General features: G+C 32.9%; 1 protein-coding gene and 1 non-coding gene across 2 annotated transcripts; one reads left to right on the forward strand and one right to left on the reverse strand.

Annotated features, from left to right (window-relative positions):
- The first annotated feature begins 4,962 nt into the window (after nt 1–4,962).
- Nucleotides 4,963–5,069, forward strand: LOC141624939 (small nucleolar RNA R71). The gene has a single exon (XR_012534741.1). It is a non-coding gene; the product is annotated as a small nucleolar RNA R71 (small nucleolar RNA).
- A 5,211-nt stretch (nt 5,070–10,280) lies between these two features.
- On the reverse strand, nt 10,281–13,679 carry LOC141618042 (membrane steroid-binding protein 2). The gene is made up of 2 exons (XM_074435162.1): nt 13,138–13,679; nt 10,281–10,847 (listed from the first exon to the last, which is right to left on the reverse strand). Exons 1-2 carry the CDS (start codon nt 13,446–13,448, stop codon nt 10,490–10,492), a joined length of 669 nt encoding a protein of 222 aa, XP_074291263.1. The 5' UTR covers nt 13,449–13,679; the 3' UTR covers nt 10,281–10,489.
- Between the last annotated feature and the right edge of the window lie 10,485 nt (nt 13,680–24,164).

A 24,164-nucleotide genomic window follows, 5' to 3' on the forward strand; every position in this document is an offset into this window, starting at 1 on the left:
AAATAAACTAAGACCCTTAATATAAAAGACTATCTAAGCTACTAATATCCGATGAAAGGCAATTAACGGGCCTTCTCCGTCCCTTCAACTCACACCAAAACACAATGAGGTATGCATTCCGATGCAAGGCAAGTGGGGGCTTGCGGAAAATTTTGACACATCCAACATTAGGCACACAAATAAGCAATGGATGCATCTACAAAAAGTCAAACCGCTTTCCTCATCTAAGCGGTCGTTTTGATTTCAAAAAATTAAATAGAGAGAGTCATTAGTGGAGGATGCCGTCTCTGGGTCTTACCAATGTGTCGACTCCCTAATTCTAGCTCAAGTAACCAAAATTGACAACTCGGGATGCCAAAGAAACAAATTCTAGGCAGGAAAGAGGAAGTACTTCGCTATACTTCCAAGAATGACACGACACACGCAAGATTCGACTCCATATCAAACCGTTGACCAAAAGGAGACCAAAGACCGACTCTCACGGGTTTCACTAGTCACTCAAATGAAAGAACGGGGTGATTTTTGTGACAAAAAGTAACCAAAGTCACTCTCCTAACTCGACTTGCGAAGCATGCCCGCAATCTAATATGGTACTTCATCCAATATCCGCAAGAGAAATGTTAAATGATGCACATACAAGAGAGACAACCGGGTTGTAATGGGGCTTGGGTTCGGTGAAAAGGGGTTGGTGCAAGCACCATTTTTAGGAAATGTGAGGCTAAAGATCGAGTAGTCGCCACATCTAACCAATTCACTAAACTCAACCAATGCAAATAAATTCTTCCACAAAATATGGCAAGATTGCCATTTTCAAAAATTATTCAATACTCTTCAAAACAAGACTCGATTTGCAAATTACTAACCCTTTATTTGAGACAAAAATATACATTCTTTTTTTTTTTGTTTTTCATTTCATTTTTCTCTTTTTCTATTTGTTTTTCTTCTTCATTTTTTTTTCTTTTCTCTTTGATTTTCTTTCTTGCATTCTTCACGACTTATTCACCTCTTATTAAACAAAAGTTGCGCTTCACTCATGTGGCTTTTCGATCATACACCTCAAGATAAGTCAAAATTTCAACCCAAATATACTCCACAAAAGAACCACAATGACGAACTACTCAACCAAGGTGAGTTGTTTATGGGATGTAGTTATTTTGTTGGCAATAAAAACGATAAGGCTTAGGCTCAAAATGGGTTAACAAAAGGAAACAATTGACTCAAGGGCATAACAAAAGCTTATTTGGCTATTGTGAGGTTACTTTATTTGAACAAAGTTGTCTCAATATGCACATCTACACTTCTACGGAATCAAGGAATGAGCTCCATACTTATGCGTTTTGACATGACATACCACGTAAGGAGAACTACTCTCATAACCTAAACGGGACCGGTTTGATGGACCGGCCATAAGGAGGCTCTATCCTCACATTTTAGTAGTTATGTCGAGCCTAGGTCTAGTCTCGGGCCTAATACGGTCTCACAAGGTGGTCGCAACTTGGTTGTTAAGCTAGACTTCCGGGTTTTTGCAAGCAAAAACCCTAACATGTGTCATCAAAAGGCACGAGCTATCAAGAGGGAAATGACACGGGCAAAACAATTATCATCATTGACGACATATACCCTCCACATTTAGACCATCTATGCAAATTTTTACAAACAAAATGCAACGTGTATAGATGCAAACTACACATATGAACAAGCTATGTGAATGCAAGAGTGAACACATATATACATTTCTAGTCTAAGTGCACACAATATCTAGTCCTAACAACACACCAACAACACAAGTATATCCAAAACGGTTCCCAAAAGGAACACCCACATCACATATCCCGTCCTCCTCCATGCTTATATATACAAAAAGAAAAGGAAGGATAAAGGAGAAAAGAATTGGAAGAATTTTACCAAGCGTCTTCTCCGATGATTCATGTGTTGCCTATCAAAATGGTTAGGACAAATGCAATATATATAATATAAACAATGCAATATTTTTGAAATTTTTGAAATTTTTCAATTTTTAGGCATTTTTGTATTTTTATCACATTTAAAGGTATATACAAATATAAACAAATATTCACAAAGTGGATATTTCCCTCCCCACACTTGAAATTTACATTGTCCTCAATGGAACAAAATATAGGGAGAGAATAGGAAAAATAAACAACATATTTTTGGTGGTTTTTGAATTTTTCGAAATTAAGGAACATGTTTTTGGAATTTTTTTTTTATATTTGAAAGTAAATAACATGTTTTTGGATTTTTAAAATGATGGAATTTCCTCCCCACACTTATTTATTTACATATTCTCAATGGAAATCAATGTGTGGAGAAAATTCGGAAATGAAATACATGTTTTTGGTGATTTTTGATTTTTCAAATTTTTAGTGGTTTTCAAAAAGGTATGCAATGCATGATCTATTCTATATGCGGAATTGAAATATGATGCAACTATACTATATGAATGCAAAGAGAGCTAATTTGGATTAGCTCCTTTTCTAATCATGTTACTAAATGCAAAATGCGGTAAAGACTTAATTAAAGAGGAGAAGAATATATACATTGCGGTGGTTCTTAAGTAACTCCACCAAACCTCTTCATTCAAAAGTCTTCATTCAACCGGGATCAATATCCCGAGATCCCATCAACCTTCCACCTTCAACACAAGAGTCAATAACACACGACCCCTTGGTCTTCATCATCAAGTCATGCAACTTACTCATGGCATCTTGAATCTCTTGCCATTTTCGGTTCATTTCTTCTTCAAGCTTTACCTTAGTCTCTTTGTCAAAATTAGGGTCACATACCCTTTTACCTTTTGATCTCTTTCTCCATCTTTTTGGCTTCTTCTTTTCAATTCCCGGTTTTGATTTTGGAGGGGCATTGGTGCTAGAATTGAACTCGGTTTCCCAAGTCTTGCCCATTTCCCCACACTTATCTTTAGCATTCACTTCTTTTTCAAGGAACTTATCCGGTGGCTCATCATCAACTTTCGGCTCACAAGAAATTAAAAGCTCCATGTTCTCATCTTCATTCTCATGGAGTTCTAATGTTTCCACGGCAAACATGGTTTGAACCACGGTTTTCTTTGAAGCATGTGGTAGCTTGAATTCAACTTTTTCCTTCCCAATTTTGAATGACAATTGTCCCTCTTTGACATCTATGACGGCTCCTCCCGTGGCCAAGAATGGCCTACCAAGAATGACACGAGAGCGTCTTCCCATAGGGATGTCCAATACAACAAAATCGGTAGGAATTGAAAGCTTACCAATTTGAACCATGATATCCTTGAGAATCCCATTTGGAGATTTGATTGTTCCATCGGCAAGTTTGATTGTAATGGAAGTGCGGGCTAAGCTTGAAATATTCAACCTCTTCACAAGGGCAAGTGGTATGACACTCACGCTTGCCCCTAAGTCACATAAAGCACTATCCACCTTTTGGTCACCAACGGTACATGGAATTGAGAAACTCCCGGGGTCATCAAGTTTGACGGGAATTACTTTAGACTTGACCACATTGCACTCTTCACTTGAGGCATCAAGCTCATGTCTACTAATGTCCACTCTTCTAGAAATGACTTCTTCTTGCTTGGCCAAAGAGTGTTCTTCTACCATGACCATCTCTTCTTCTTCCGGGCTCTTCTCAACTTCTACCATCACATTTGGTGATTTCACAATTTCTTCAAGCACAAATTCTTCACTCATAGTGGTTGGTGAAGTCATAATCATCTCTCCCTTACCCGGGTCAACTTCAACATCCAAGCTTGTACCATGAATTGTCATTATTTGCTCAAGCACATAGTCTTCTATGCTCTCTTTTTCGGGCTCACGGTCAACTTCTTGGAATGTTTCCATAGCCATGGAAAAGGGAGTAGTGTAAGATAACTCCTCTTGACTTGGCAAATCAAATGACTCTTCTCTTTCCTCTTCAACTCCAACCATGATAGCATTAACTTCCTTTGCCTTCATAGGGTCTCTTGGATTTTGCCCTTGTCTTAGAAGTACACCCGGTGATTTTTGAGAACTCATGAGAGCTTGGGAAGCCATTTTAGCTTCAAGACTCTTGATTTGTTGTTGGGTATTACTTGCCAAATCCCCTATCAACTTCACCAAGTTTTCATATTTATCATCTCCCATGGTATTGCTTGCTTGGGGTGGTGGCTCTTGGTTGAAAGGTTGGTTGGAAATTGGAAGAGAAAAACCATATCCTTGATCTTTAAAGTTGGAATTTTGGTTGTTCCCTTGGTACCCTTGATTGAACCCTTGATTTTGCCCTTGGTTGTACCTTTGATTATTATTGTATCCTTGATTGAACCCATTGTTGTTGTTCCATTGATTGAATCCTTGGCCAAACCCTTGGTTAACTTGGTTTCCTTGGTTTCCTTGGTAAAAGTTTTGATTACCTTGGTTCCCTTGGTTACCCCTATAATCTTGGTATGCTTGAGATTGGTTGGCAAAGTTTTGGTTGGATCCTTGGTTGTTGTTGAATGAGGGTCTAGGTGGACGGTTGGAAAAATTGTTAAATGCTTGGAAAGCATTCACCTCTTGCACATTGTTCCCATCAAAGTTGTTGTAATTGTCGGCACACAAGTCATATGTGTGACCACTTCCTCCACAAAGTTCACAACTTGAGACTTGAGCCACTTCCTCCATGGGTGCCCCATGTGAGGTTGCGGCTTGGTGCACTTGATTTCTTTGAAACTTCTCAAATTGTTTTGTGAGTAAGTCGAGCTTGGCATTTGTCTCGGAGTTGGAGGAGTTTTCCTTAGGAAACTTCCCATTCCTTCTTAACATGTTTCCTCTAGAACCATAGTTTGCTTCCGAATCTACCATTTTCTTGATCAATGTCGTGCCCTCTTCATCACTCAAGTGATCAAATCCTCCCCCCGCGGAGGCATTTACCATCTCCTTAGTTCTTGGTAGCAAAGTTTGGAAGAATGTTTGAGTGATGTACCATTCCGGTATTCCATGGTGGGGACAACTTGCTATCAAGTCTTGATAACGGTCCCAAGCTTCACCCAAAGACTCCCCATCCTCTTGTTGAAATGTATGAATCTCATTACGGAGCATCGCGGTCTTTGAGGAAGGGTAATATTTGGCCATGAATGCTTTAGCCAAGGCATCCCAAGTAGTGAAAGTATCCGGTGGGTGAATGTTCAACCATCGGTCCGCTTTGCCCGTCAATGAAAACGGAAACAACATCATTCTCAAGGTGTCCTCGGACACCCCATTCTTTTTCATCATTGAAACCTTCCTCTTAAACTTCCGGAGGTGAGCATGGGCATCCTCTTCAATATGCCCCCCGAACAAATCCTTCTCAATCAACCCGACTTGGGCGGGATGCATCTCAAAATTGTTGGGAGCCAAGGCGCCAAAATTAATTGGGTCACAAGCATCATTATGGTTAGGACGGTTATGGTCACGTAAAGCCATTGGTGGTGGTGGTGGATTTGGTATATGAGATGGTGGTGTTTGAGGTGGGTTATTTGGAAGTTGGAAGTTGTGAAATGGATTTTCTATTGAAGGCTCAATTGTGATGTTTGGTTGTTGTTGAGTTGTGTTTTCAATGAGAGGTTGGATGGGTGGATTTGCTTGGTTTATAGTTGCTTGAGAAGAGGTTATAACCCTTGCAATGGTCCTATTCCTTAAGGCTCTAAAAAGCCTTTCGGGATCGGAGTCAAAGAGCAAAGCTTGGTGGTTCCTCCTAGGCATACAACTTGACAAACCGTAAGACTCCTAGTGCTTTTACACACTAGGGTAAGGCAAAAATCACACACACTCTACAAGAAGCACACAAACTACACAAACAAGCAAACAACAAGTAAAGACTAAGCCTAAGACTCTAACTAACTAAGCATAACCTAACGCCATCCCCGGCAACGGCGCCATTTTGATATAGGGATTTGCCGTCACTTCCCAATCAAAAACAATTTATAAAACCAAATAAAAGTATTATTTATTCGGGTGTCGAACACGAAGATGGCGGGGGTTAGATACTAGGTTTGTTTAAGTCTTTAGTTTAGCCAAATAAAAATAAGATGTTGATTTATCTAAAACTAAGATGCAAACAAGTTAAATTAAACTAAATGGGATTGTATTCAATTGATGGAAGGCTAAGGTCTTTGGGTTCACAAAGGGCAATTAGGGGGAGAAACAAGGTCTAACAAGAAAAGGGTAATAATGGTGGTCAAGGGTTTAAGACTAATTTCTTAGTCACCTTAAGCTCCTCAATAAGTTGTCACTTGATCGAGATGAACTAGCTACAAATAAAGCATAAAGACTACCCAATAGCATGAGCACCCAGACGGACCGAATGCATCAAAGAGATGTTCTAACTTTCATTAAAACTCATCTATAAACACTTCTATAACCATCTAATAAAGACAATGCACAAGGTAAGCCAAACATGTTAATAAAATGTCCAATTTTCATTGAGGCATTTCCACAAACACTTCAAATGCATTAAGAGTAGAAACCACATAATCACCCAATTCAAAAGGTTAACAACCCAAATTCATCCCCTTAATTACCCAAATCCCCCCATGACCTTAGATAAGACTACTCACACATGTTCATGGGTGAGAATTCAACAATAAATTGCAACAAAACACAAGTAAACATTGTAAATATGATAAAGATTACCACTTTAGATGAATAATGATAAAACAACATAAGAAATGTAAACAAATGAAAATAATGTAAACAAAAGATGAGAATTGTACCAACAAAGAGGAAAGTAACAATCTTGGATAATAATGGAAGAATGAATTTCTTCTAATCTTCAAATACAACCCAAAATACTAATTGTATACTAATGAGGGATGAAGAACTTGATAAACAAAGGAAGAATTAAACTAATAATTAAAGAAAGATTGCAAATTTTATTGAATGAAAAATGAGAGAGGAAATATTAGGGTTCTACAATATTTTAGAGGAGAGTGATGAACTAATCTCCTTCTATTCTAATTTCTAGTGGTAGTGGTCATGTCTAATATGAGAGGAGTGCTTTATACAAGTATAACCCCTCTAATTACAAATCCAATTAGATTAACCAATGATAATAATAATCTAATAATAATACTCACTCTAATAGAAATACTAATAATACTAATAATATACTAATGATAATAATAATATTAGTAATATTCCTAATTATAAAAACTAATCGACACAAAATTACCCCTAAACAAAACAATCGAAAATCCCAGAAAAAGGAAAAAGGGGAAGGGGAAAACGGGACTCAAAACGCAGCAAGGGGGTGTCTTGCCGGTCCACCGGCGTCCGGGGTGCTCACCGGCAGCGAGGCCATGGAGCAAAGGGAAGAAATAAATGAGATGTGCGTTATGCCGGTAGGCCGGCTGCCGGGGCACCGGTAGAAGATCACAAAAATGATGCGAGGTAGTTGATTTGGTGCGTTTTGCCGGCTAGACGGCTGCCGGTCCCTATACCGGTAGCGAGACCTTCACCAAAAGGGAGGATAAATGGGTGCGTTCTGCCGGTTGAGGATGTCGGCTGCCGGTTGACCGGCAGGGCAAAGCTTCATCAGTTTTCATTGATTTGAGTGGGCCAACATTCTTCATTCTCGTCTTCAATTCTGTTGTTGCTTTGATTCCGAGTTCATACCCGATGATACGAGTTGATGATGATGCGGGTACGGATGGTGACTGAATATGATGATGGTTGAATTGCAGGGGAGTGAAAATGGTGATTGTTGAGGTGGGACGGTAATGGTGGTGAGTACTAGCTGCTAATTGGTTAATGGTGGTGGATTAAAATGGTGGCGAGGTGGAGCTGAATGATGAAGATGACGATGGTAATGGTGGTGATGTCTGTTAATGGAGGACGATGACGGATGACATGAGGAAGGTGAATTAATGGTGAGTGAAGGTTGGTGATGTGAGGTTGATGATGTCGTGTGGTGGAGACAGGGGACAACAATGGTGATGGAGGTATGATTGGTGATGACGATGGAGCTCATTTGCATGAGTAACTTAGTTGACTTGGTAAATGAAGATGCTGATTGCTGATGGCTTTTGGTCAACTTGGTTAATTTGCTCTTATCACTTTATCCGTTTTGGCGTTTTGCAGCTTGTTAGACTTGTTTTGACCCGTCTTGCTTCTTGACCTTTATCTTATTCACGAATACGAGTCCTACAAAATTAAATTATATAAAAGTGAAGCGATAATATAAACTTAATATAAAAACCATTATTCATATAAATTTATAATAGAACTAATACACTAACAAATATATATATATATTTATTTGCGATAAATAGAATTAAACCATTAAATACTAATTAACTAATAAAGCTATTAAATGAGCTATTTAATCATTTTAGCACGCAAAATCGAGTCGGAATAAGGTATAAATTCGTGGTAAAATACGACTAAAATGCCACTTATCAGAGACCTTTTTCTCTGAATGTATAAAAAGATATCATTAGACTAGAGTAGAGGCAGCCTGAGATTGGACGGAGAAACGTCAGGTGCATCGACCGGAGCAAGGGTTTGTGAACGGAGGTGGTGAAGGGGGATGAGGGAAGGGAGGAAGAAATTAATTGGTTGAGGAAACGAAAAAATGGCAAGGGTAAAATTGTAAAAAAATGTATGTGAAAGAGTAAAATTCGTATGTGAAAAAGCAATACCGATTTTTTTTGGCGACAGTATACATACCGACAGCTGTAATAATTTAATGGATTGACCCCTCCTAAGTTCTTGTTGTTTAAGAGATGAGAGCTCTTATTACTCATAACCGCCTAACTTTTGTAAAAAAAAAAAGTTCTTCTATTGGGGTAAGGAGTACTTCACTTTTGAGAGTGTCAAATTATGACATGGCAAATGAAAAAATTCTTCCATTGCACTTGCTCTAGGATAAGATTATTGGTCAGACTTTGTCACATCAGTTTTCCACTAATTTTTGTTATTTATAGGTTGTTCAGATCATCTCAAACCCACCTCAAACTTTATACATTATCCGTTAGACTCTACTTTTTCACTTCACTTGAAAGTGTGTGAGGCTTAAAAAAAATAACAAAAAAATAAGAATAACATATGGTATCCATTCATTGGATGCCTCCCCTTGAATATTGTGTCAAGACCCTACAAGAGTCTTAAGTTAAGTCTTGGATTTCCAAGACTCAACTTAAGACATTGTCAAGACTTTGGTAAATTATTGAAAATCTTGAGTGAATTTGTTTAAACTCATGTAAATTTTATCTCAAGGCCCACCAATAATTTTATCTTTATATTAACGAACGGATGTAATATTATATACTCACTCATATTCACAATAAACCTCCCATTTCATTTTGACACAAAAATTAAGAAAACACACTACCCCACCAGATAAATAAATTTGAACCACACAAATATACTATCCCACCATACACTATCTCACCATACAATTAAATTGGAGTATTATCTAATCCCATGTTTTTTTTTGCTAGTATTTTATTTTAAAAAAATTAAGTAGTTTGTAAAAGTAACATGGCTGGGAAGTCCTTCACAATATTGGACTCTATATATTATACTCCCTCCTATTCTATATATTCTTCCCCTTTCCTTTTACCACAAGAAATAATAAATTGAATTTGGACCACACAAAACACACTACCCTACATGCCATTGAATTTGGACCACACAAATCAACCTAAAAAAGGAAATAGGGAAGAAAACCCGAATAACCGAATACGGAAATAGGGAAGAATATATAGAATAGGAGGGAGTATCATTCAACAATCATCAGCGCATCTCCTTGTTCCAGACATTGTCCATACATACATCTCAAAAATAATTTCGAGATTTTCGACTATCAAGTTGTCCTAATCTCGATGACTGATCAAAGATATACAGAGTATAATATATAATCCAGCTACATAAATATTGAGTATGGTAGACCATGTCAGCCATTTTTTGTTGGTAAAGACGTTATACTTCCTCCATTCAACTCCACTCTACCACTTTCTTTTTTCACGTTTGCCAATGCGTGTTTTAAGCGCTAAATATCATTAGCTACGTATTTGCAAAAATTATGAAAGTTAGATATTTTTAATATACTCGTAAAGACGAATTAAACAACATCCCACATGAATATATTTCCACTTACATGTCGAGAGAAAATCGAAATTGAATACACAATTGTGAATAGTGTACAAAAATGAAATAGGTAGAGTGGAGTTGAATGGAGGAAGTATCATCTAGGATGGTGTTATGCCAAGATGGCAAGATTACACAGCATCAAGGACTAACAAAAAAACCCGTAAATTTGAACATATAATAAGCATAACAGTGATTGCTTTCGAAATCCAAATTATTTGACGAAGTAAACATAAGATGCATGTACATTTTACATCCAAGAAATTCAGGATAAGTGAAATCCAATGTGAAGAATCCAAATGCATCACCATAATACACGACATTAACCCAAATCCCGACTTAAACTCTTACAGATGATATTCAAAACTCCCTCGAACAGCAGTACAAGTACACTACTCTTCCTTCTTGTCGGCCTCACCAAGAGAAGATGTATTGACTGTCTCGACAGCTGCATTCTCCTGTGGGACATCTTCTTGCTTTGGAACTTCACTGTCAGTAGCTTTAACAGCTTCGGAGGGTTCACTAGATGACGGTTCATCACCTGAAGCAACATCTTTCTTGATAGTTCCGACCTTGACATACTTACTCATGAACTTGTATTCCCAGTCTTGCAAGGCCTCGAGCTCAAACGGACCAAGACCAGAGATATCACCGGTCAAATCTTTATCCTCAAAGGACATCTTGGCCAAGGCTCTGCTAGCATCTTTGCCTGCAAACAGTGCATATGGGCCACCTGGACCATAGAACATCCTGGAAAATGTGCGATATACGATGTAAATTAGGGCGTAGAAGTACATAGCAATAACATCAGTGCTAAACGGCTAAATGCTACATATGCAGAAACGAAACAGAAGTCGCACATTGAGATGGCTGCCAATATATTTCATAGCTTTCATGCACTCAAACTTGCCTGCTCATTTGGAAATCCTAATTTGATGCCTTGGCGGATCCATGAATATCTTATGTAGTCTCAGTCTCATTAGACACCGTAACGAATTTTTTTTTGAGCAACACTCTAAACAGTTGGCAGATTGAAACCAGAACGATGGATAGTCGATGTATTAAGGAAACAAAACGATGGACAATAAGAAAACACAAAAGAAACGAAATAAACACTAAGTTTCTTCCTCGCCACCTTCACAAAATGTAACTATTCAACTACGGTTAACAAGTACAAGTAAACATAGCATGTGAATGAGGCTAGAAAAGCAGTCCGTAAAAGAAAGATCCAATATGAGGTTGCAGCACAGAATACGTGTTTCACCAATAACCAACAACTGCATAAATATAAGTCACATCTTGAAGGCTGAAACCCCCAACTAGAGGCTTAAATATCATGGAACACAATTTCAATGACATATTAATAATTGCCGAAAAGCTTGAAACTTCACACACACCTAACACTAACCAACCCTAATTGTCAAGCAGAAAATAACAGCAACCATAATTAGTTTATGTCCAAGAACTTAACGACGACAATAACATCACCACAATGTCTTAAGGGCTTCCAGTCCACCGCATATAAAGGAGTCAAAAGTACAGTCTTTCACCTATAACACAGAGAGGTCGTTTCCAAAAGGTCGAAAATGAGCTTTGCATCAAGAATTGCGTTAAATGACTACTAATTCACAATAAAAAGCATCACAATCAGTTTGGTGAGCACTGAAGAACTTAAAAACCAATTAAACTTATAGATTACACGCTTCAAAGACTATAAGTTCTTTAACATCAAAATTTATAACTAAAGCATCATGATTCATGACACGAGATACCCAGATAATAAGATATAATCAAAAATGTTAATTCCCAGTTGACAAATCACTTGTACCCAGATAATAAGATCTTTGGAATCAGTCAGAGGTAAATTTTATCTCAGAATAACGAAGGATCCCCTCAAAAGCTACATGAAGATAGCGATAATAGGACGAGCCGAATTGCCAGATCATGTTTTGAGATCCCTAGTTAATAAGAAAGTTATTTTTCTTTGGTTTCCATTAGATTGGTTTTCGATTATAGCTATCCTTTGTAAGTGCCATATGGCGTTCTATTAATGAATTGTTCTGTACTTTCAAAAAAAAAATGTTAATTCCCAATTCACACTCTCAAATCAGTAGTAAATAGAACCATCCAACATACGACTACCTCCGTCCCAACTCCCAATCATTTGTTCACTTTTTAAATACTTGTTTATAGGGGTATTTCAATCGGAAGGTAAACAAATGATTGAAACGGCGAAATATACTAATCAATCCCCTCTGACATACTACTCCTTTCATCCCAATCATTTGTTAAACTTTTCTATTCTTTGTTTTTATGGGTATTTCAATCAAACGTAAACAAATTATTGGGACGGAGGGAGGAAGTACTAATCAATCCCCCAAAAAATCGATAAAACCAAGAAAACAACACCACCCAACTTCTACCTAACACCAATCAAGCCACAAAAAACATGAAAACATGAAAACACAAAACCCACAAATTAAATTAACCAATTTCAACAATCAAACTAACAAGACAAACATAATTAACAACACAACTAATTAACCACCCAATTTAACAACATAAAAACATACTCCCTCCGGTCCTAATCATTTGTTTACCTTTGATTAAAATACCCTCGAATAAAAACAGAAACCCCAAAATTAAACTAACCAGCTTCAACAATCAAACTAATAACAAAAACACGATTAACAACAACCCAACTAATTATTCACCCAATTTAACAAAACCCTAAATACCAATTAACAACAATCAAGCCACAAAAACATGAAATCGCAAAAATCCCACAAATTAAATTTAATCAATTTCAACAATCAAACTAACAAGAAACACATCATTAACAACACAACTAATTAATCACCCAACCTAACAAAATAAAAACATACTAGCTCCGTCTTAATCATTTGTTTACCTTCAATTAAAATACCCCTCACAAAGAATAAAAAAGGTAAACAAATGATCGAGACAAAGGGAGTAATTAACAACACAACTAATTAACAATCAATCAACTTAAAAATAAACAGTTAAAAAAGATAACCACCTGCTTTGAGAAACATCATAGATCTGACCCTTGATAGCCATAAGCAAAGGTTTCTTACTATCAGAACCATCATACTGTTTCAACTCATCTTCAGTAATCTCTCCTAATTGAACCGGTGGCGGTAACGGTTCCATTTGTTCTTCAAAAGATCTGGGATGTTGATGATTAGCAGATGATGAGGATCCAAATAACCCGAAAACAGCATGATAGAAAGCTAGACTTAGAGCAACTACTGTGAAAAATGTTACAGGAGATAATCCTGTGTATACTGTTATGGCTTCTTTCAGTGTTTCCCATAGCTCTAATGCCATTTTTTGTGGAAAGGTTTGAGATTTTTTGTTGGGGGTTAGGTAGGGTAGAGGAAAGTGAGGGTCTTTGATGGAGGGGGATATTGAGTTTTTCACTAATTTCTCTCTTTTATAGTAAAATGTCTAGAAGATTATATCGGTCTCGAGTTTAAACCGGATATTGCCGTCTTGGTCTCTTGGATGAGAATTTTCGTACTTATGTTGGTCAATAGATTATACCACCAGTTGTACTGTAATTTATGGGGCAGAATTTGAGCTTATTATAAGGTTTTCGAGTTTTGTAGATTTTGAGTTATATCATTAAGTTTTTGAACTTACCCATTTAAATATTAAAAAAATACTTCCTCCATACCAGACCAATGGTAACATTGACCGTTTTACCACTATTCATGGTCGTAGACTCGTAGGGAATCTTCGATATTATTCCTAATCTATAAGACAAAATATAGTCATGTGAGATCTTGTTTGATTTATCGTCATGAATGCTATAAGAATATCAAATTTTTATAATTTTTAATAATGCGTACCAAAAGATATTTACGTTGCAAAACGTGCCTCGATAAGTGTGAAAAAGTCAATGTTACCATTGGTGTGGTATGAAGGGAGTACTCTAAAAAACTCAGAAAAATTATACATAAACTTGGTTAGATGTAGATTCGCCTAGTTTGGTTAAAATGAGTTTCTATTTTATAAGCTTAATTTTTCAAAAATAGTTTTCAAGAAACAGAAACATCAAATTGATACTTCTATTTTTATGGACAAAAAAGTATTTGAGCTTTTGAAAATTTACGAGTATTAGTTTTTAAATTTAAGATATGTTTGGCCAAAAAGTGTTTTTAAGTCCAAAAACACTTTAAAAAGCAAGGTTAAACACACACTTATAATGTTATTTATGTTGGTAAGGGCGAAGAAGAAAATATTGACATTGTTCAATTAGAAAGTGTTAAATAACATTTCATTTATATAAATATGCTACAAAATTTTGTTAATATCTAAGTATTATGTTTTTATCTTAATTGTACTATTTAATCTATTTAAATTTAAGACGATATTTCAGTAAGTGATTATACATCTGATGTAGTACATCAGATAGTATAGTTTTTGCGCATTAAGATAAAATTTTTGAGTTTTAATTTAAAAATTTTGAGTTTTATTATATAGTTTTTGAGTTCATTTACTTAACATTAATCTCAAAAAATTACATCATAACTCAAAAGAATTACATTTAAGCTCGGAAAAATTTGATTTTTGACATCATAAAACTAAAATGTAGTTTATAAACTTTATAGAACTCGATAAAAATACACAAAAAGTCAAAAACTCATTAAGTGTGAGGTAGTATATCTGATGTATAATCCTTTTTCTCCGAATATTCATGTGTTAAATAAGAATGTGTGCTTTAAATACGGGACATGCTAAATCCCGCACCCCATTTTACTAAATCCCGCACATTTTTCTCTCTTACACCGAGTATGCCCCTCTCACATTTCACAACCATTGAGAGAGAATTGAAAAAACCCAAAAAAACACAAGAGAACACACTATATTCTCCCCTTCGTCTCACAACGCCAACACCAACGCCGACCGAACAGACGAACACCGCACTCCACCAACAAACGAACATCTAACTCCAACGATGGTAGTCGACAGCAATGAATTTGATTAAATATATAATTAACATTGTTTTGCGCAATCACAATGATGTTAATTGAAATTGGGGAATGGCAATATGGCATGGCAAATACTTCAATAGAGTTATTGATGGCTTAGTTTGTAGGGAGTATTCAACATCTTAGGTGCAATCTCAATGAACAATGTGCAGTTGAAAGAAATCCTAATTACAAATTTCTTACTTCATATTTCTTTACATAAACTAGTTTTAAACCCGTGCAAAAAATACACGGGTCGTATTATTGTAGTAGCATGCGCTACCATTGAATACATAAGTTAAATTGTTTGACGTATCAAATGAAGCACAAATTTTCTTTTAAAAAAGGCATTATCCGTCTCAAATTTAAGACGGGTCAAATAACTAACATTTTTTAAGATATGATAAAATAAATTGTCTAGATATTAGCAAAAGACTTATCTTTATTGACATATATTTGACCCGTTTTAATTTTAATACGGTTATATCCGTCTTAAAAATAACCGTCTTAAAAGAGGCTTTACAATATTATTTTTAAACTTAAAAACCGTTTTAATGTTGTTTAAAGTAGGAATTGGTGTATATATAATGGGCTAAGAAGTAAAATAGTAACTCAAAACAATGATCATTACAGATTCAAGTGTGGGCCAAATTTACCAGCCATTTACCCATTTCAAACCCTAAACCCACCTATTAATAACCAAACAAACCCACAATTATCATATTCAATTAACCTCATCACTACCGTCACTCCCCCAAATTTACCAAACCTAAAATATTTAATCCCGTCATACCGTCACCCCTTCTCTCTCAATCACCCTTACTACCATTTGTTGATGAACCTTAGATCATATGCATTTCCCTTTCTTTACTCTTTCGAAATTTACCTATTAATTTTTTGTGTTTTAAAAAATTTCTTTGTACGACAAATTCAAGCACATGTTCGAAAAATTATAGCTACTCTAGACCTTTTATTTTAAGTCTTGATATGATTTGGGTCAGGGTTGGTATGTTTAATTTTATAATATTTTCAGTTTGGATCCTATATTTTGTCTAGTTGCTTTTTAGTCAATTTATGTTCTTCTAAAATCTTAAATTTGATAAGACTTCAATGCATGTTCTTTTTAAACTTTCCAATTTTTTTCTATTCTACAATTATCAAAATTAAAGATAATTTTTGGCAAAAAATGATGATTTATTTGGGTTTAAATGTTAGAACACACTAGTCTTAAACCCGTGCAAATTGCACGGGTTTGCTTTTTCAATTGATTATTATCAAAATGATCCTTATTAATCCTTTCACCGATTATTTGTTTATCTATTCCATTTATGGTGTCTCATTTATTTGTTTACTTTTCATTATTGAAAATATTTTTGAAGATTAATTTGATCATCTACATAACCTCTTATCCGCTTGTTACTCAATAATGAGACCCACAAATGGTTCCCTTCTCATTCATTTATTTTTGTGCCAAAATCAAATTTAAACAAATGACCAGAATGGAAGAAGTTATAATTATTCGTAAAATATTGATAATTAATATTTTATTATGATCATATGACCATATTTTTACAACTTTTTTCGATCGTAAAATCGAACCATGATTCTAATGACAATTAAATTAACACATTTTCAATTATTTTGAAATTTATTTCAAACATTACTTATGTGAATATTTACTTATATTGTCTTAAACTTTGTAGATTAATGATTTATTTAGAAAAATATTTACATTTTTTTTTCGTTTTTAAGTTATTTTCTGCTTTATCATTGTTTAGTAGTTTTTATTTTTTAAAAAATTAATGGTTTTCATACATATTATTAGGATCCTACTATTAATAATAAAGACCTAATATTATGTAGTATCCTCATTCTGCGAGAAATAGGAACATACATCGGATGTACTACCTCCGACCTCATTAGTTTTTTAGCTTATGTGTATTTTTTCTGAGATTTTTAAAGTTTATAAGTTACCTTTTAATTTTTTTCCGTCAAAACTCAAATTTAACTGAGCTTATATGTAATGTTTTTGAGTTATATTGTAATTTTTTTGAGCTTAATTTTTTGAACTTTAAAACAAAACTCGAAAACTTTATTGTAATGCTTAAAAACTAAGCAATTGGTGGTAATACATCGGATGTATAATCCACTTACTGTCATTCTGCCGATAGTAGTTATACATGGTTATCTTTTTCAATGAATACATTTTTATTTTTATTTTTTGTTTTTAAGTAATGTTTCTCTTTTTTGGTTGTTTAAGTAATTTTTCTCTTTTTTTTACGACATTAATAGGAGTTATAAATATTTTTCTAATCCATTACTTTCACATTTCTTAGTTGGCTGTTTAAAAAAGATATTGATTTTTACATTATTTCAATTTTTAATTTTTTTTATATTAATATTAAATCTCGAATTTTTACATTGACTTGTAACAATTGGGCACTTTCACGACGTCTTTTGGTCTAAATACTTGTGAAGTAAAATTAGTTGATTTTTTTTCTTGTAAAAAGTTTACGTATTGGGACCTTAACCCGGAACGCTATATGAACCCGTTGTCTTGACACGTGACTTTTTACATGTATCATGCATCATGCATGTGACTTAAACTTGTGACTTATGGCACGTAATATAATATTCGCTTATTTAAGACCGATCATATCCGACTTAAGTTTAAGACGGTTCAATTTTCACACATCAGACAAAAATAAAAAGCATTGAAATTTGTAAAAATTTATCTCATATAGAAATGCGTGTTGTTTTTTTTATTCTTTGAGACGAATATAACCGTCTTAAAAAAGACCTATTATATACTATATAAACATATAAATTTAGATCGACGTTATATTAATATGGGTTGGTCCACGTATAAATTCATGAACCAAACTACTCCTTACCTCATAGTCTGTCCGTAATAAGTACTCCATATATACGAAAGACTAAAGAATTAAAAACCCAAATTATCATGCCCATAACATCTTAGAATCCTTCCCTTGTATAAAATTGCCATAAACCCTACCTTTCCACAACATACAACTCTGTACCTTTCCATCTCCCCTACTCATTTGATTTCCGTCTCACCTACTCCTCTACACTTGTCATTTCAACATCATCCGAACATCATTTAAACTCTCAATGTCCCGATCCCTTTCTCTCGCTGCGACCCTTCATACAAAGTAATTTTGCATCCGATTTCTATAAATAAATTTTTTGTATGTAAGTATTTTTTGTCCATATTTTCGGGTTTCAATAAAAAATTTACAAGTACTTTTTATCAAAATACTTCTTATTTTTTTTTTCGACTTAATTCAATTTACCAATTGATTTTCGTTATTCATACGGAGTAAATATTATATGTGAATGTTTACTCATGAGCGCTTGAACAGTGTAGTTCTAGTGACTTTTTTTAATTTTAATGTCATCTATGAATACTTTTCATGATAATATTTACGTATCTAATTTTTTTGGCGTTATTTTTCAGTATTTTTCCCGATAGTTATGAGTTTTTAAAAGACTGTTGAATAGTTTTTCGGCTTTTATTTTATTTTTTATAAATGCTTTTAATTTTTGTTGTATTTAATTTGTCAATTGTATTTTTTATTTTGTAAATTTATTAGAATAATATTTATATTATAATTAATTTAATGATAAAAGTTATTTTATTCAAGTTATTCACGGAGCACTAAACAATTCACATGACTCTAATTTGTCAGATTGATTATTCTAGAGGGAAATAAAAGAGTTGCGAGAACATGGTGGACCACCTACTTAGAAAAAATAAAATTATGTACTTTCAACCACAGGCTGACACATCAGCACTGTGGTTGTTCTTTTAATAAATAGGATTTTATTTCAGAAATTAAAGATTTTTTTTTTTGGAAAATTCTTTGTGATATGGATCTTACGGAGTATTTTCTATCATATACTTTTTTTAAAGGCATAATTTTTTTCTTAAGAAGTTAAGATTATATTACCTTTACATGTGATTTAAACCTGGTTTATTTCTTTGATTTAAATCTTTTGAGAATAAACTATGTTTGTGCCAAAAAAAAGCCGGTCTAATTTACTGGGAATGCAGTAGAGATTTAAAGGTAGATTATTTTTGCATTAAAATTACATATTTAAATTAATTTTTCTTTTTAATTAAATGATACTTTCGTTTTTTTCCATAATATTTTTACCCTCTTCAAATTAATTCACAATAAGTTTTCTTTTATAACCTGCATGTAATCTACTTTTTAATTCTTTTTCTGATTTTAGTTTTTAATTGATTATATGGTATTTTTTTTCCCGCACAAATATGTTAATTTTGTAATTTTTTATATTGTATTATAATTATAATATAATGTATGATGCATGGTTCTTAATAATTGGTTTTATTATGATCAAGGTGAATGAATGCACAATGCACAACCAAAGTAAATAATTAAATCCCCTAAAGAAACGTGGTTTTTTTTCAGCAAAAAACAAAAGAAATTGTTCCTAGAAAATATGGACCAATAGGAAGCCATGAAAAAACCCATCTTTTATACTATGTAGATATTCATTAAATCAATATTAAGCCGTGTATTAATAAAATTGTTGACAAAACTCCAAAATGACTCATGATATGTGCGAATTAAGATCTATAATAGACAAATTATTGATGAATTGGTTTAGTTTTGCGAGGAAGAGAACTTTTTAAATTTCTTTTCGAAAGAAAGGGTAAAATTGGAATATTATGGTAAAATGTGCGGGATAAAGTAAAACCTCGTGCAGAATTTAGCAATTGCATTAAATATTGACATGCTTTTTCCATTTCTGTTAAGTAAAATATTAAACAGTTTAATCATTGAGAGTAGTTGAAGTTTCAAGTTAGGGAGGGAATGAATGATGGAATGTCCAAGTTGTTTGTGCTTTGTGCAATTTGTTTTATGAGAGGATTAGTTAATAGATTTATTTATTTATTTTAGGGTTTTTCTACTTGGTAACCCTATATTTTTTCAAATTTTACATGGTAACTCTGCTTTTCAGAGAACACACATGGTAACCCTCAACTCTGTTAATACGCATTGTCATGACTCTTAACTTTTTTTCCGTCAATTTTGTCCGTTAAGTATGTGTCTTTGAGATTTTCTGCAAGGTAACCCTATATTTTTAAAAATTCTACAAGTTAACCCTACTTTTTCTACAATCACACGTTCATAAAAATATAATCCCTTAGTTAATATTTTTTTTCACGATTTTACTCGATTACTCCCAAATTGTCATATCCATCCTCATTACCCTTTAATTAACCAGTTTTTAAAGAAAAATCCAATAAGAACTTTGTTCGATATCAAAAAAATTCCCAATAAGATATTCTAAATACCAAGTAAAAGTACTCTATTCCGAGCATTATAATAATCAATCCCAAATTTGATTCATAGGGTTAATATAATTAATAAACGTATGTTTTCAAAACCTCATCAAATACGACAAAATTGAAAACGTTGTAAACACAATATAACTTACTTCAATTATTCGACAAATTGACACAATAAAGTTGGGTAAAATTAAGGAGTGGAGACTCATTTGTAAACATTAGACTTAATAGTAGATTTCTTTGTTAATTATTGAACCCGATTTTTGGAAATTTATGGTAATGATACCTTAAAGAGATAATGATATTAAGAGTTGACGTTTTTTGGAGTAATCGAGTGAAAAATGTACTAAGAATGATAAATTTATGAATAAATGAAGTATTTTTAAGAGTGTTTCTCTTGTAAAAAAAATGAATAGAGTTATTTTGTAGGATTTATAAAGACTAAGAGTTACCCTGTAGAAAATCTCAAAATTCAATTGGCCACGTCACATACTTAACGGACAAAATTGACGGAAAAAAATGTTAAGGGACACGGCAATGCGTATTAACAAAGTTGAGGGTTAACATGTGTGCTCTCTGAAAAATAGGGTTACCATATAGAATTTGAAAAAATACAGGGTTATCAGGTAGAATAACCCTTTATTTTAAGTATAGAAATGTAGATGAGTGATACCGTATATTTTTGAAAGGTGTTACAATTAAATTATTTTTAAGGGATTAGGAATTTGAGATAATAATCTTAAAGAAAAAAAATAATTTGCTACAAGAAAATAAAGCCTTTATTATATAACCATGGTTAGCTAGAAATTTATGGGTTAAAATGAAGTGAAGTTACGAAGTTTGACAGACAATTATCTTTTAATGTGATCTTGCGAAAAATAAATTAATTTTGGTCTATAGTTTAACAAGCAACATGAGTTGATTACTACTCGAGTTCATTGATCCGGAATTTGTTATATCCTCGGGTAAAAAGAGATTTACAACCATTCAATGTCAAAAACACAACACATTCCAATTCCTTATTATGTAATGCCCATGAATCCATGATGTATCAAAGCTAGCCAGATATCGAGCTGAGTTATAAAAGCTCTCATCTCTTACTTAAGGGTATGACTTTCATTTTTTACTTATGTGAATAGTAAAACCAAATTTTAAAAGGATTTATTTAGGAAAAATTTCAAAAAGGTTTACTTGATATATGCGGAGTATGTAAAATCTATTCGTAATTAAACACCGCGTTTAAATATTAAATAAAATACATCAAACTAAGTATTACAGTTTTTTAGAATTTAACTAGGTTTTTGACCCGTGAAATTCACGGGTTTATTCGTTTTAATTTTGATATTTTTATCGTATTGTTAATATTTAGAATTTAACTAAGTATGACGTCTTATAAGGTTGTAAACTCAATAGCTCAGTATAGTCATGTCTAAATTATTTCCAGACCTCTCCATCAACCCTCGCATAAAAATATCTTTGAAGTCTTATCACCATGTGCATGCTTCAAATATATATTATTTACATCCGAAAAACATTTATTATATCAAGAGAAAAATATTAGATACGACTCAACGGTATGGTCGGTATCTACTCCATATGTATGTATTACGAATTAAATTTTCATTTCAATTGCTCAATAATCTAAAAAACTATATTCCCTAAATCCAAATTCCAAAAGGTTCATAAATTTTTTTAAGTTCCTTATTACTATTTCAAGAATTTGATCCATCTCTTGTTATACTTATGTCCACGATCCTATAAAAAATAAAAATAGTATTAAAGACTATAAAATAATCTATTCCGCTTTTGAAAAATAAAAACACATAAACTTAAAAACATACAGGTTAGAATTTAGAAATCATACTATTTAATATTTACCCAAAGGTTCACTTTCGCTTCCTTTTATTACATGCGTTGATAATAGTTCATATAAAATGAAAAAGAAAAATATATGTTATTGATGATTATACTCGTGAATACAAAAATACAAAATCAATATAGGTTGATTGGGAAAGTATAATAGTAAAATTACACCACAATATACGTTTAATAACAAACTAAAAGAAATATTATAAGACTTCTATTTTGAGATCAACAATCATCCATTACTTATCAGTTTCTACCTTACGTTTTTTTACCTTTAATTTTACCTCAGTTTCGTTCCTTTTGTATTTTCTCTCTCTTCAGATTACCCACGTGATGGTTTGCCTTATCTGCATTCACATACGTTTCATGATGCTTTAAAATTATATAAAAAATACATTGAACAAAAGATAAAACATCAACCTCTCAAAAACTTGGCAAACGAATAAAAACATTGTCAAATGTAAGTCACTTAAATTAAATCAACTGGAAAACATGAATTCAAATATAAAGCAAATGATTCATAAAACCAACAACATAATAAATTAAAATATATTTTATTGGACACAACAACAACAACAACAACAACAACAACAATACTCGATAATAATACTCGACAATAATACTCAATATAATCAAAATAAATAAATTAAACCATAAAATACAATCCACAACTTAGAAACTCATGACAAATGGGCATATTTTAAATAAATAAATTAAATAGAAACTATTATAGGTATTATAGGTTTTATAATCATTACACAACCATAAATTCCCATATTTTAATTTTAATTTTAATTTATTTTGTGGTATTATTAAATTAGATAATTGATTATCGTGGACCTCAAGAGATGAATTAAATAGGACAAAATGCTAGTGAAAATTATGGGTGTTGAGTAATATAAGGAGTTTTAATAAAATTATTAACATATTATATTATAAAAATTAATTAAATAGGAAAAACTTTTAATTAATTTGGTGCGTGTTAAGTATTATGAAGAGTTTTAATCAATTTATTACCATGTTTAATTAAAAAAAAATAAATAGGAAAATGTTAATAATGGTGGGTGTTCAGTAATATGAAGATGTTTAATTAATTTATTAATAGGTTTTATTACAAAAATTTTAAAAACAATGAATTAAATAGGATTTAATAATGGTGAGTGTTTAGTAATATGAAGAGGTTTAATTAATTCTTTAACATGTTTTATTACAAAAATTTCAATTTTAATTATAAATTATGAAATTTATTAACATGTTTTATTACAAAAAATTTAATTAAAATGTGAATATTAATTATAAATTATGAAATTTGATGTAAATTTGTAAGGGTTATATAAATTTTGGATGACAATATATTTAATATACAAAATTAATTTAAGAATAATGATAATATCTTTTAATTATAAATATAAGTGAATTAAATTAATTTATAGATAAATGATTTAAATTAATGTCATGTAATAATAAATTGATAATCCATGTAACATTAATTCGGGCATGTCACATTAAAAATATGCAACATCACATTTAAATATGCCACGTCACATTAAATTTTAATCTAGGTGACTTTTTGGATCCTACGTGGCTTTGTCTAGGTGACATTTATTTATCATTTTAGGGTAGTCTTTTAATTATATTTTATAGATATAAATATATTAGTATCATAAGACAATTCATAATTGTTTTTAATGTATTTAAGGTCAAAATATTGAAATCTTGACAAGCAAGTCGAATGAGAGAAGAAAAAAAATGAGAGTAGTAGTAGTATTACGTTAATCTAGCAAGCTTGACCCAACCCGAGTGACCCGAGCAAACCCGACTCAACAGAACCGAGTATGTTGCAAACCAAAATCGACCCGACTC

The sequence above is a fragment of the Silene latifolia genome, chromosome X (genome assembly GCF_048544455.1).
Source record: "Silene latifolia isolate original U9 population chromosome X, ASM4854445v1, whole genome shotgun sequence".
Taxonomy (NCBI): Eukaryota; Viridiplantae; Streptophyta; class Magnoliopsida; order Caryophyllales; family Caryophyllaceae; genus Silene; species Silene latifolia.

What these genes read in the sequence shown, in the direction of transcription:
- LOC141618042 (XM_074435162.1), bottom strand. Translation starts at nt 13,448, where the DNA reads ATGGCATTAGAGCTATGGGAAACACTGAAAGAAGCCATAACAGTATAC. An exon ending in TATGATGTTTCTCAAAGCAG is followed by an intron (nt 10,848 to 13,137) that starts GTGGTTATCTTT and finishes CACATTTTCCAG; the next exon opens with GATGTTCTATGGTCCAGGTG.